Below are 14,585 nucleotides of genomic sequence, written 5' to 3'. Positions count from 1 at the left end.
TGAAACGCTGTTGATTTAATGTGTGAATCCATTGGAATAGAATGAGTTTTACTTTCAACACTGCTTGTTAAAGATAAGATTAAAGGGCTAGATCTTCAGCTGGTGTAAATAGTATAGTTCCATCTTGCTTTATGAATTTCACCCAAAATGATTAGCTACCTATAGAAATTTTTTAAAAAGATCAAAGAGCTTTTTTTTATGGTGATATATGCAGACAATTGAAAAGATGATAACATTAAAAGCTAGGTAGGGTAGTACTTGTGGGAAAGAAATTAAAATAAATATGGCTACCAAATCTCAATGCACACAGGTACAGCGGCCATTTTATCCACTAATATGGTGGCTTCTTCTTGTCAGAATAAGTGGGAAGTGAAAATGGAGCCTGGTTTCTCTCTTTGGCCAGAACACAGAGGGTCAGATACCTTCCTGCTGGAGGGTCCCACTTTTGGCTACACCCTGGTTAGTCACCACCTGTTGTAAATGGGACAGAAGATAGGATGAAAGCGAATTCAGAAATATGGTCTGTTGTAGACTGTGAGAAAGCCTAGGAGCCCTTGATGCCTGTACCCTGAGTCCCGAAGGGTCCTGATGTTTACAGCAAACCACAGAAGGAAAATGGTTAGTAGGTGTATGGGGTTGTAGAAGTCTTGCTGAGAAAAAGGAGTTCCTTTTCTTAGGCTTTCTAGTATAAAGGGTGAGGAAGCATACAGAAACATGTCACCATATGTGTTAATCACAGGTATTTGTCGTGCAGATGTTAATTTTCTTCATAAGTACCAAGGTCATTGTGATTATACATTATATTATATTACTTACTGTTTAATTTATTTCACTCTTTTTCATCAAGAAAACTCTTCCAGATTTTCCTAAAGAAGGGCAATCCCAAATCAAAGTAATAAATTTAGGCACTGATGTTGCAAAAGTTGACTTTGGCTCCGGAGTTGAAAATGTGTCTGTGGAATCTCTGATGGCGGTAAGAAAGAGTAATGATTAGAGTTGGTAAAAAAAATTGAAACTTATTTTCTAAATTTTTCACAAGTTTTTTTTTAAAATATGTTTTGTTTACTGAAAACCTGCATTTTAATAAATGAAAAAATTGATAACCATTTCAACAATGTTTTTAATAACTTTTTAATAAATATGTTGGAGAAAAAACTCACTAATCATTTTGTAAAAAAGACAAACATTTCTACAAAGTTGACAATATTTCATGAAAAACAACAATAAACCCCCTTTTCATTAGAAAAAAAATTGGTCAGCTCTAGTGATTAATCATCACTTGTACTCTAATCTCTAAATTATATATTTATCTGATAGGGAAGTCTTTCTTCCATCAATAGGTAGCACATGAAAAGTTGCAGACTTTACCATAGTAAAATGCATTGGAATATTATATTGGCACAATATCTTAATATAGAATCCAAGAAATGTAGAGCTAGTAGGGACCCTGAGAGGACATCTAGTGAATCCCCGTGCTCTGAGGTAGGACCAAGTAAACCTAGACCATCCCTTGTCCAACCTGTTCTTAAAAACCACCAATGATGGGAATTCCTCAACCTCCCTTGGAAGCCTATTCCAATGCTTAACTATCCTTATAGTTACAAAGTTTTTCCTAATATTTAGCTTAAATCTCCCCTGCTGCAGATTAAGGTGATTACTTTTTGTCTTACCTTCAGTGGACATGGAGAACAACTGATTACTGTCCTCTTTATAATACCCTTTAACATATTTGAAAACTGTTCTCAGGGCCCCACTCAGTCTTTTTTTGCTCAAACATGCCCTTTCCTCATAGGTCAGCTTTTCTAAACCTTTAATAATTTTTGTTGTGTCATCTGGACTCTCCAATTTGACAACAGCTTTCTTACCCACTAGCTACACCTTCCTAGTTTGACAGCAAAACATTGATAACTACTCTTGAGTGTGGTCTTTGTAGCAGTTTTGAAGCCACCTTATAGTAATTTCATCTAAACCACATTTTCCTAGCTTGCTTATGAGAATATCATATGGGACCATGTCAGAAGCCTCACTGAAATGAAGATATATCACATCTACTGCTTCTCACCTATCTACTAGACCAGTAAACCTGTCAAATAAGGAAATTCAGTTGGTTTGAGATGATTTGGTTTTGACAAATCTATATTGGCTATTACTTATTACCCTATTATCCTCTAGTTGGTTACAAATTGATTTTTAATAATTTGTCCCAGTATCTTTCCAAGTATTGACGTTAGGCTGACTGGTCTATAATTCCCTGTGTTTTCTTTGTTTCCCTTACGGGCCGCCCATGTGGGGGCAGGCAAAAGAACCAGTTTGCCCTAAGCCCTCTGTTGGAGAGGGGCCCCCCAAACCAAGTGGTTTTGCAACTTGGTGCACTGGGTCACAGTGCCACTCAGTTTATGCCTAGCCACTCCTCCCTCATGACAGGGGGTTGGCTGGGCCAAACTTGAGTGGTGCTGCAGTGCCATGCTTCAGATTGCAATGCTTGATGCAGGGAGCTGAGCCCAGCCCCATGAGACAGGAGCTGCTGCTACAGAGTGAGTGCAGGACAGGCTTGCTCTCCAACTCCCCTTCCCACACTGGCCTCCCTTCAGTGTTTTTGCACTGTTGGTTTAATGATTTCTGTGGCTGCAAATTTTTTGGAAGGGTGGGGGCCTCAGTTTCAGATTTTGCCCTGGGCTCCCAAAAACCTCCATGCAGCCCTGGTCCCCTTTTTAATGATAGATACTATATTTTGCCTTCTCCAGTCCTCTGGGACCTCACCCATCATCCTCCATGAGTTCTCCAAGATACTGGCTAATGGTTCTGAAATTGCTTCAGCTAGTTCCTTAAGTACCTTAGGCTGAATTTCATCAGGCCCTGGTGACTTGAATACCTCTAACTTATCTAAATATTCTTTCCCTATTTTGACTTGTATTCCTTCCCTGATGGTAACATTAATTGTGTTAAATATCTGGTCACCATTAACTTTTTTAGTGACGACTGAAGCCAAATAGATGCTAAACACCTCAGCCTTTCGATGTCATCTGCTATTAGCTCTGCTTTCCTGCTAAACAGATGACCAAAAAAGTTTATTAGCATGAGAAGCTGGTGAGAGTTATCAGAATTTAGTTTATGTTTTCAGGCCATCTTGCTCTTGTCATCAAACATTCTATTTCTTTCCTGCAAAAAGGGGAACACACTCCACATCCCTAACTTAGGTCATTTTTTCACTTATATAGAAGTGATATCTATGAAATAATACTTCTGGAGGGACTGGGTGATTTTAGGGTTTAGCAGTGGGATGGAGAATCTTCTACCTGTAGAGTGTCAGTTCAAATCCAGTTCAGGATAAGTCTGTGGTGAATAAAAGTTATTACCATCTGACGGCTAATGGTTGGTCTTTGTGAAATTAGTTTGTCCTCTCAGTACAGTTCTAGCTGACAAATATCCATATGAATTACTATTATTAATTTATATTACAGTAGCACTGTGAGACTTTAACTGAAGTCAGGGCCCATTGTACTTTACATACTCATAGTTAGGGCCCTATCAAATTCACAGCCATGAAAAACATGTCACAGGCCATGAAATTTGGTCTCCCCTGTGAAATCTAGCTATTGCAGGGGAGACCACATTTCACAGAGTTGGGCGGCTGGAGAGCAGAGCCTGCTGGCCAGGAGCCTAGCTCTGAAGGAAGCAGCGATGCCAGAAGCAGTGCAGAAGTGAGGTGGCATGGTATGGGTGGGTTGTCACTTTGGGGGGGCCAGGGCTGGCCTTAAAGGTGGGCGAGTGAGCTATTGTGTAGGACCCCATGGTTGGGGGGTGCCATGGTCAACCTCTCCCCCCCCCACACACACACAAAGCCTGCACAAGGATACTTTAATTTCTAAGCACTGGGCTCCTGCTGCTAGTCCTGGAGGGGCTAGGGAAAGACAGGACTTCTTCTTCCTCTGCATGGGCCACTCCCAAGGCTGGGTCAGACTCATTTCTGGGAACCACCATGCGTGTGGCATGGTGTGGTATTGCCATCCTTCCTTTTGCTCTACTGTTGGAGGTGGTGCTGCCTTCAGAGCTGGGTGCCATGCCAGCAGCCACCTTCTGGCTGCCCAGCTCTGAAGGCAGCAGCACAATATCCCCGACACTAGCCCCCCCAGTATAGGAATTCACATACTTGGTTCATTTCTTCCTTCACACGACTTCAGAGTACCAAGAATTTCATTCACAGCAGTACGTGGAAGTGCTGATAATTTTCTCTCTATTTCTAAGTAAATTTGTTGCTCCCACCAGATGTTAAACTGATACAGAGGAGTGAAGTCCTCTGTTTAACCATGGTACAGGTACAGCACTAACAGAGGCAATGTAGGATTTTCCAGTGCCAATGTGCCTCAACCTTGTTCTGGAGGAAGCATTCAAGGATAGTGCAACCTCCATACCATTCAGTCTTTGGATTGTCTGCTGAGACTTTCAACAAGGATGTTAACCAATACCAGTTCTCATGGAGGTTTAGCAATGCAGAGATACTACCTTTCCCACACTCTATGAGTAGGGCCCTACCAAATTCACAATCCATTTTGATCAATTCATTGTCATTGGATTTTAAAAATCATAAATTTAATGGCTTCAGATATTTAAATCTGAAATGTTATAATATTGTAAATGTGGGGGTCTCAACCGAAAATGGGATTGTGTGGGGGTGGAGAGGTCTGTGTGAAGAAAGAAATTATGGACAAAATGATTACAGTGGTTTTTAGATGCAGAAAACTGAACAAAAATCTGAAGTGGGATTTATGAGACATGTATGAAGTACCAGAGACCATGTGCAACATACCTAATAAATTTCAGAACTCTTGAATCAGCAGGATCCTGATAAATGCATAGACAGAGTCACAGTTATGTGAATATACATGGCAAATGTTCTTTCTTTTTTTTTATAGACAAACTATATGACATTTGACACTACTAGCTTAACAAGAATGAATATAGCCTATGGAAATCAAACCTTAAATCAGCCTCTTAATTTTCCGGGAAAAGAACGTCATACTCTCTTACTAAAAAATACAGGTGGCATCCAAACTGAATTGGTAAGCTTGTTTAATTCCTAGTTAGTATACCAATCTCTTAGCTTCCAATCTGCTTAAATGGAGAGTGTTTAATTTCAAGTGAAGTTGAAAAGGCCAGCTCTGTGTGACTCCTCCTTTCCGGGAGAAAAAGTACTATGGAACTAGGGGGAACCACAGAGAGAGAGGTGGGAAGATGATATGTATTGTTGTATACCTATACCTTATGTTATATCAATGTGTAAGCAGCAAGGAAACATGTCATTTAATATATAGTTTAAACATTTCTGGATAAACATAAATCATTTTAAATGGATGGTCTTAGTTTCATGCTTCACAACAATCACATGTATTAACAAAACTCTAAATATGAGACTTGGGGGCAGGTCTGCAAAAGGGACTTATATTTAGGCCAGGTCCACACTATGGGTGCTATTGCAGCACAGCTACGATGCTGTAGCTATGCTGCTGTAACACCGTAGTTTAGATGCTTCCTACAGTGATGGCATGGGTTTTTCCACTGGTGTAGATAATCTACCTCCTTGAGCAGTGGTAGCGAGGTTGATAGAAACATTCTTCTGTTGACTTGCTCACATCTACCCGGGGGGTTAGATCGGCATAGCTACGGCAGGCAGGGATGTGAATTTTTCACACTCCTGAGTGACCTAGCTATGTTGATCTAAATTTTCAGTGTTGACCAGGCCTCCATGTTACAGCACCTAGCACTGAGGTGCCCTGCCACCTCATGGAATCCACAGCCCTGAATTAAGCAGCACATGTCCCTATCCAGTGCATAGGGAAAGTAAGACCCAAGAAAGGGGTTCACAAAAGTATGCAAGCTGATTGGAGTGGCTGGGTGGGTTGCCCAAGCTAGTCAATAGGAAATGCCAGAGGTAGGTGCCCATCTCTGGACTAGCAGGAGGCATCCTCTGCTAGGGATTCACAGCCATGAACCATCTCCTCGATTTAAGTGCTTAAGCCAGTCCTTTTTCACAAAATAAATAAATAAAAATTAGGAGTCAGTAGTGCCACCTTTAAACCCAGTAGTTAGACCACTCATCCAGAATGTTGAAGCCCGGGGTTCAATTCTCCCTCTCTGCTTGAGCTGGAGCAGGGAACTGAACGTAGCTCTCATATGTTCCATGTGAGTGCCCCAACCACTGAGCTATAGACTATACTCTTTTCTTGAAGCTTTCCCACTTTTTATGAAATACTTAGCCATTGGAGCAGCGATTGGAACCAAGGTCTCATAAGTGAGTGCCCTAGAGAGTCATTGTCACTCTCTCTCTCTCTCTCTCTCTCTCTCTGGTCCAATTAATATTCAAGTATTTCAGACAAAGTGGAATGGCTTCAACAGGAGAAAAGCCCACCCCAAAATATTGTATAGCCCAGTGGGGTGGGAGTCCTGTGTTCAATCCTTGCTCCAACTCAGGCATAGTGGGGATTTGAACCTGGGTCTCTCCCATATCCTGCTTTATTAAGTGTAAGGGAAGCACTGGAATCACCTCCTCTTCTGTTTTGCTTGGGGTCCAACCTGGTGGACAACCTCAGAGAATGCCTACCAGATCAGGCCCCACAGGTGAGATATGTGGGGGATCCTATTGGGGCTGAGGTGTGAGCTGAACATTAAGATTAAGGTGTCTTAGCACGTGCCCACCAGCAGAAAGTTAGGTGCCATGGGGACTTTACCAGTGGAAATTTAGTTGCTTCCAGAGTTAGATGGCAGCTGAGGTTATGAGGATTTAACTTGCCTATTTAGGCACCAAAAGTAGTAGTTAGACACTGGCCTAACTGCGTATGGATCTACCGTTGGAGGCTTATTCTGAAGTAAGAGACCGTGGATATTGGTACATAATAGTGCACATCATAGCATGTCAAAGATACCAACACAAATATTTTATTCATGATAATTGTCTTTTCCACCAGCTGCTTGATGGCCTTACATCAAAGTCAGAAGATGGAAAAAATCAAATCAGGTATTGTTAATAAACATTTGCTTTACTTCACTTCAGCTGAGTGTTAATATGGTATCTTTATAGTCAATATCTTGTTTCTGCTTCCTGTGCATCTTCAACCTGAATCTTCATTTGTTACTGAAAAAAACAGGTTTTAGCTTATTGATTCATCTGGAGAGGGAGATGGATTCTGTTTTGCTTCTTGCATTAGCTACGCATTTTTAAAGAGAAGAGAAAATGTCATTTAAAAATTATCAAAATCTATTCAAATGAGATGGGGGAATAAAATGATTTCAAATATCTGTTGCATTGCCAATATATAATGTAAAGAATGTTAGCTTTGTGTAAGTTTTGCTTATGTTGTCTTGTTTTATAAGCAAGTCTTTTTGTTTTGTAAAGATTTATAAACAATTTGGCTTCAACCATCAACATCACAATGGGCGGTACTCATCTTGGAGATGTGAAGAATTTTTCTGCCACCAATTATACATCATTTACAATAGGCGTGTAAGTATTTTCTTTACCTTAGTCCAAAGACTTCCAGGAAAAAAATATTCTTTGTCCTCCGAAAAAGTACATGGAATTCATAGTATTATTATGTAAGTATAATGAATTCCAGAGTTATCTAGATTAACTTCTTTGTTTTTCAGAAAAGAGATTGTTGTTTTTGCAGACAATTCACTGACTTGCAAAAATCAGTCAATATCATTTGGATATGGCAGTGCATACACTATTGTAATTCAAGAGGTAAGTTGTCAATGCTGCTAGAAGATGCAGAATAACTTTTGTGTTACACTACTTTTTAATTTTTCCTATTGAACAAATTACCTACTTGCTATTGATGAAATATAAAATAACTACATGGACTTATCTCATATATTAGAATATTTTATCTTAATGTAGTTTTAATAAACTATAAAAATAATAATGGATGTAATGGGTTGCATTCTGAATCAAAATGCATATGGTGAATCATGTAGGGGTTCTAGTTTCTGCCTAACAGACTTAAAAACCTGGAGCCTGGTCAGATACCCAGGGCTTAAAGGTCTTAATATGGATTCAGTCACAAAATTATCACTAATTTAAAATTCTCTATGCACTGTTGATTTATTTTAACATAGCTGGGAGGGTTACTCCCTGATGAAAATCTCATAGCATATTTTTATCTTTAGAAAACATGCAGCATTTTCATTATTATTTTCTAATGTACCATTTTCATTATTATAATTTCAGTGTAACAACAACACACTAGCACTCAAATATGTTGAAGATATCCAACCCAATACAGTTCACATGGCTTGGCAGCTCCCTCAGTACTTCATTATGACATGTGGTGAAGTAGTCTTCTCTGTCACTGGACTGGCATTTTCCTATTCTCAGGTAGGAGATTTCTGCCAATTACATTAGTATTCCTGAGATGTGTCTTTACCTTTTACTGATGAATGTAATGGTCTTACCAAGCAAACAGAAAAACAGTTAGACTATCATTAAAAAAAAAAAAATCAACACCGCCATCTATGTGAATTAAAACAGTTGCCAGATTTTTTGTTAGTGTAAACTGGCATTTTTCAATGACTTCTGTGTTGATTTCATCAGACCTATTTGATTTACAGTAGCTGATGATCTGACTACTAGTCTTCAGGTCACTCCACCATACGAAGTGCCTGCCAATGGAAACTCTTAGCACCAGGGGTGTACTGCTTCTTGTTATGGAGCCAACTCTGGGTGGGGAAAAGCTAAAAACAGAACGAATAGATACTGAGACCTTGTCTATACATGTTGTGCTGGTTTAATTTAAATTGCTTTTTAAACTCCTGTGTGGACACTCTTATTTCAGAGTGGTTTATTTTGTTTTAGCTTCAAAGTGTCCCTCGTCAATTTAAGCTAAATCAAAACAAATTTGATTTAAACTGAAATAAGAGCTTTTTGCATCAGTTTAATTGTGTACCTCTTTGTATCACCTTACATAATTTCTCTCCCCTTATTTTTAAGACACTCCAATTTGTCTCACATATTACCCATGAGTGCTTTTTTTAATGTCCATTTCCTTTCATTCTGATGAATAGTATACGTACTATAACATGTTGTGCTCATATACTGTTGTGATGGGTACCTTATAAGTACCTGATTTGATTTGTTATTGTGAACTCTGATTTCAGCAACAATTTTGTACCCAGTGAGTTTGAGTCATATGTAAAATATGCTTGTTAATCACTCATTGTACACAATATGTGCTGTATTGTAAGCAATACTGGAAATTTACTGCTTCCACAATCTTTCCCTGCCCTTCCCACAATTCTTTAAATAAAAAAACAACAGCATTTGAGGTTAATGTTAGGAATCAGCTAAACTTTAAAGATCGAACATGAACCTACATAATCTACTTTTATAAGATGTGTTAAAATGCAAAGCAATTCAATTAAATATCTTGTTTCTGTAGGCACCTTCCAACATGAAATCGGTGCTTCAGGCAGGCTGGCTGCTGACTGTAGCTATTGGTAACATCATCGTTCTTATTGTGGCTGGGGCATCAAAACTCAGTGAGCAGGTAAATAGACGTTAGCACAAAACTGTACTGGTATACTGTATTCTTATTGCTTACTATATCAGTTCAGTATCAGTATACTATACAGCTATGGTACGGGGAGAACAATCATAGATAAGCCTCATAAACTTCTTTTTGCATCACTTCGTTACTATGGTGAATTTGTAGTTATAACAAGACAAGAGCATGTGATTTTTTTTTTTTTTAAAAACAAACCACTAGCTGGAGGAGAGTCATTGAAACCCACAGTCAGCCAGGCAGAATTACCATTTACAATTGAGTGACCTCAGTTCAGACGTAAAGGCCCCACTAGACCATATGAAGAACACTAAGATAATTGGGTAACTAACATTATCACACAAGCTGCTGTGACCTATTTAGATAAAGTCTGATGTGTATACTATACAGTATACAATGACCAGGTTTTCTGGGTGCAATATTAAGGTGCAGTTCTGAGTTCCATATCCTGGGTCACATACTATGAATAGTCGCTTTCCTTACTACTTTATATGAGACAGAGACGGTTGGTGGCTTGGAGTTTGGAGCACCTTCTTAAGATTCTGCTGGAACTCTCTAGTTCTTCCAAGATTCATTTTAAAACAACTCTTCTTGAAAAAAAAATCTTATTAGGAGTTCCTGCCAGCTGTGTCCCCCAAGCTTTTTCTACTCCTAATTTCTGCACTGTTCATGAAAGAGGCTAGTTCAGCCCTTTTGAAAGTTGCAAATCATAGAAGATTAGGGTTGAAAGAGACCTCAGGAGGTCATCTAGTCCAACGCCCTGCTCAAAGCAGGACCAACACCAGCTAAATCATCCCAGCTAGGGTTTTGTCAAGCCGGGCCTAAAAACCTCTAAGGATGGAGATTCCACCACCTCCCTAGGTAACCACTTCCAGTGCTTGACCACCCTCCTAGTGAAATAGTTTTTCCTAATATCGAACCTAGACCTCCCCTACTGCAACTTGAGACGATTGCTTCTTGTTCTGTCATCTGCCACCACTGAGAACAGCCTAGCTCCATCGTCTTTGGAACTCCCCCTTCAGGTAGTTGAAGGCTGCTATCAAATCCCCCCTCACTCTTCTCTTCTGCAGACTAAATAAACCCAGCTCCCTAATCATTTTCGTTGCCCTCCGCTGGACTCTCTCCAATTTGTCCACATCCTTTCTGTAGTGGGGGGGCCCAAAACTGGACGCAATACTCCAGATATTGCCTCACCAGTGCCGAATAGAGGGGAATAATCACTTCCCTCGATATGCTGGCAATGCTCCTGTTAATGCAGCCCAATATGCTGTTAGCCTTCTTGGCAACAAGGACACACTGCTGACTCATATCCAGCTTCTCATCCACTGTAATCCCCAGGTCCTTTTCTGTAGAATTGCCTCTTAGCCAGTCGGTCCCCAGCCTGTAGCAGTGCATGGGATTCTTCCATCCTCAGTGCAGGTCCCTAACAGAGAAATTACTACAGTGACCAGGAGGAGGGGGAGACTACTCCGGCAAATGGTAGAAGCACAGCTGGGCTAATGGGAGAATAAAAGGGCAGCCCATGAAAAACATGTTTTTAATTTCTACCCACCAGGGTTCCTCTCCTATCCACAGGTGAGGTCCGCAGAGTGCCCTCCCATTATTTAAAAACCTCTACCTTCGGCACCTGGCATCAGAGTCACTGTTCTTCTGGCCAAACAGGATTAGGCAGGATCCCTTCAGAAAGTATCAGTGCCACTCTTTAATGAGAAGGCTTCAGTTCAGGGAGGGAAAATGACCCCCTTCTTAGAAGTGGGCTTTTATGACATTCCTGACCCCTGCTAGGCTGAGCAGCACGAAAACAAAACATGATTAATTAAGGTTTTCCCCTCTTGAGTACTTATTTATTTAATTAATTTGTTATATATTTGTATGACTGTAGTGCCTAGGAGACTTAGTCATGACCAGTGTCCTATTGTGCTAGGTGCTGTACAAACACAGAACAGAAAGGTTGAGTGAATGTGAGGGTTCAAGTTGCACTCACTGCAATCAGTAGAAGCTTTGCCATAGACTTCAGTGGGAATAGGATAATGCCTATTTAGCTCCCAATAGGGCAGTAGTTTTCAACCCATGGTCCACGGACCCTGGGGGTCCACAGACTATGTCTAAGATTTCCAAAGGGGTCCGCACCTCCATTCATAATTTTTAAGGGTCTGCAAATGAAAAGAGGTTGAAAACCATTGCACTAGGGTAAATATCATGGTCCCAGTCCTTCTAGACAAAGAGAAATGTATAGAGATTCATCGGCAGTCAATCAATAACTCCACAGCATCACCTGGAACAGACTGCAGAGCCTTCTCAGCATGCCCAGACTTTAAACTTTGGTTTATTTTTAGATGTACATGAGATAGCTGGACATATCTCAAAAGTCCAAAGTGCATTAATTTGGGTACCTAGTCCCTTCTAAAACCACATCATAATTCTTTGTGTGTGCGTGTGTGTGTGAAGATAGATAGATAATGATTTTATCTAATCTATCTAACTATCTTTTGAACCAATTCAGGAATGTCTGCTTGTTTACAATAAAATATCATTATTAACCATAGAAATGCCTATAGATAAATAATGTTAACATTTGTTTCTTTACAGTGGGCAGAATACGTGTTGTTTGCTGCTTTACTGATGGCAGTTTGCATTATATTTTCCATAATGGCTTATTTTTACACCTATGTGGATCCAGTTGAGACTGAAGTCCAACTTGATGAGGATGAAAAGAAGAAAATGGAAAACGAGAAAAGCATTTGTGAAAATGGAACTGGGCCTATCTCTCAGTGTGAGCTGTAAAGGTGAATTCAGAGCTGAATGATGTAAATTTGTGGCATCCCATTAACTACAGCCACAGTAAGAGAAACTGGAGTATCCTTATCAACCATTGGATGGGCTCTCTCATAGGAAGGGGGGAAAGAGCATTGCTCATGTAAAATGCAGACCCTCCTGAGGAGCAAAATCAAGAGCTTAATCTTTTGTACAGAACATGATACTCTAAGAAAACTCTGGAAACTTGCTCCCAGCAGAATTTGCACTTTAAAAATGAACCTGAAGCTTAAATCTCAAAGCATTAAAATACTGAAATTGCACATGACAGTGTTGAAGAGTTCCTGTGATGAAAAGATGTATTATTTTTATATCGTCTTGTAATTTTATATTGTGAAAAGGCAAATACATTTAACTGCTGGTAACTTTAACCAAATATTTTAGACTCAGGTGGCCACCAAGATGAAGACAAAAGCGAACAGAACTCTGAATGAGCAGCAGCATCTAAAATAAAACTCACATAGTAACAAAATATTGTAGTTTGAGATGTTTCTTTGACAGGGAAAAGGAGTTGAAAATAGTGTTTCATGCTAAGGAAGAACTTTAGACCCTACCTTACTTGGAGTGGATTTGTCAAGACGTTACGACAGGCTCCTCTGCCAGCCTTTCTTTTGCCCACTAAATTTACAAACAGAAGCAAATTGTTCCCAATGAGGAAACATCTTCTGCCCAACGTGTTGTCCTTAACAAATATAGCACTTATTTGCAAACTGTCAACTTTTTTAAGTAATAGGTAGGAAAAGGTATATACAGATAACTATACACAGGTACATCATATGCCACTCTAATTGGCATGGAGGTAAATATATGGGGAAGCATTCAAATAGGATTAGAGGGATAAATCTTCAGAGAATATGTGAAGATTCAGCATTTTTTGTAATGTTTGCAAATTGCCCAGAGGACTAATGAGTGAGCTTCTTGGTTATTTGGTTCTGAGGCAGATAATTTATTTTTAACTTTCTTTGAAAATAAAATATAATATTGCAAGGCCCATTGGCAAAAGTTGTCATGCTCAGGGTGGGAGTGGGGACAGGAAGAGTCTTACAGTACAGCAGAATGTTCAAGAAGGTAACAGAAACTTGCCTCATTATCTGATCTCAAAGATCTATGCAAATCCCATCTAAAACATAGAAAAATTGCAGCATATTTTTCTTTTCCATAAAATACATTTAATTCAGTGAGAATCGTGTACATTTTAACCCTATTCTTCTGTGAAAACATTAAGTAATCCAAATTCACTTCCTTATTTAAATTAGAGATGAGTTGACTTATACAACAGTTATTAGCAGGAAATTTTCAAATAGCTTGAAAATAGTAACGCACACAACTATGACAAACAATGCAATTAGAATTTACATCAGCCACACAACATTTACTACACTACAGTAACTTAATTTGAAGTATTGCTGAGTATCTCACACCAATGTTTTCACTGGTGGTGCATCAGCTATATATATCCTAATAATTTACAATAAAAACAGAATAAAAACCAAAAAAACACTTCTTTTTTCCTGTTCTACCTTCCCCGCAAACTCATGTCATAATGATTCTCTACCTCCGGAGTGGCCAACCTGAGCCTGAGAAGGAGCCAGAATTTACCAATGTACATTGCCGAAGAGCCACGGTAGTATGTCAGCAGCCTCCCATCCGCCACCCCCATCCAGCCCCGAGTGCCACCTGCCCACCGGCAGCCCCACCAATCAGTGCCTCTCCCTCTCTCCCCAGTTGTTTTGCAGTGTGCAGGAGGCTCTGGTGAGGAGGAGGGAGGAGTGAAGGTATGGCAGGCTTGGGGGAAGGGCCAGGGGCCTTGGGTAAGGGGTGGAGTGGTGGCAGGACCTGGGGCAGAGCAGGGGGTTGAGCAGAGAGCACCCCACAGCACACTGGAAAGTTAGCATCTGTAGCTCCAGCCTCAGAGTAATCGCCTATGCCAGAAGCCGCATATTAACCTATGAAGAGCCCCATGCGGCTCCAGAGCCCCAGGTTGGCCACTCCTGCTCTAGCTGATAAAAGAGATCTGAATACGAGGCTTTGGATCTAATCAGTATTGCTGCCTAAACATCCAGATGAGTCACTATACCGTGACTCTGCCTCCACAGGGATTGACTGCTCAGTCCCTGTTACCCCAGGTTAGAGTGCAAGAACGATTTCTGAAGTTGACTTGTCTTGTAGAATATAATGCTACTTAGACCACCAGTCTACTTGGAGGGATATTAGGCT

At 40.1% G+C, this 14,585-nt stretch overlaps 1 protein-coding gene across 2 annotated transcripts in view; it reads left to right on the top strand.

The window, feature by feature from the left end:
* Positions 1-12,834, top strand: part of SLC15A1 (solute carrier family 15 member 1) — a 43,644-nt gene extending 30,810 nt beyond the window's left edge. For both annotated transcript variants that reach the window (XM_084627542.1, XM_084627543.1), the window contains exons 16-23: positions 848-973; positions 4,914-5,060; positions 6,963-7,012; positions 7,391-7,498; positions 7,642-7,738; positions 8,225-8,371; positions 9,432-9,539; positions 12,144-12,834. In XM_084627542.1, the coding sequence (XP_084483668.1) occupies positions 848-973; positions 4,914-5,060; positions 6,963-7,012; positions 7,391-7,498; positions 7,642-7,738; positions 8,225-8,371; positions 9,432-9,539; positions 12,144-12,338 (978 nt within the window). In that variant the 3' untranslated portion in view covers positions 12,339-12,834. The remainder of the gene's footprint in view (positions 1-847; positions 974-4,913; positions 5,061-6,962; positions 7,013-7,390; positions 7,499-7,641; positions 7,739-8,224; positions 8,372-9,431; positions 9,540-12,143) is intronic.
* The last annotated feature ends 1,751 nt before the right edge of the window (positions 12,835-14,585 follow it).

Source organism: Lepidochelys olivacea, assembly GCF_965140295.1.
Source record: "Lepidochelys olivacea isolate rLepOli2 genome assembly, chromosome: 1".
Lineage (NCBI taxonomy): Eukaryota > Metazoa > Chordata > Testudines > Cheloniidae > Lepidochelys > Lepidochelys olivacea.
This window is presented reverse-complemented; position numbering and strand designations above follow the sequence as displayed.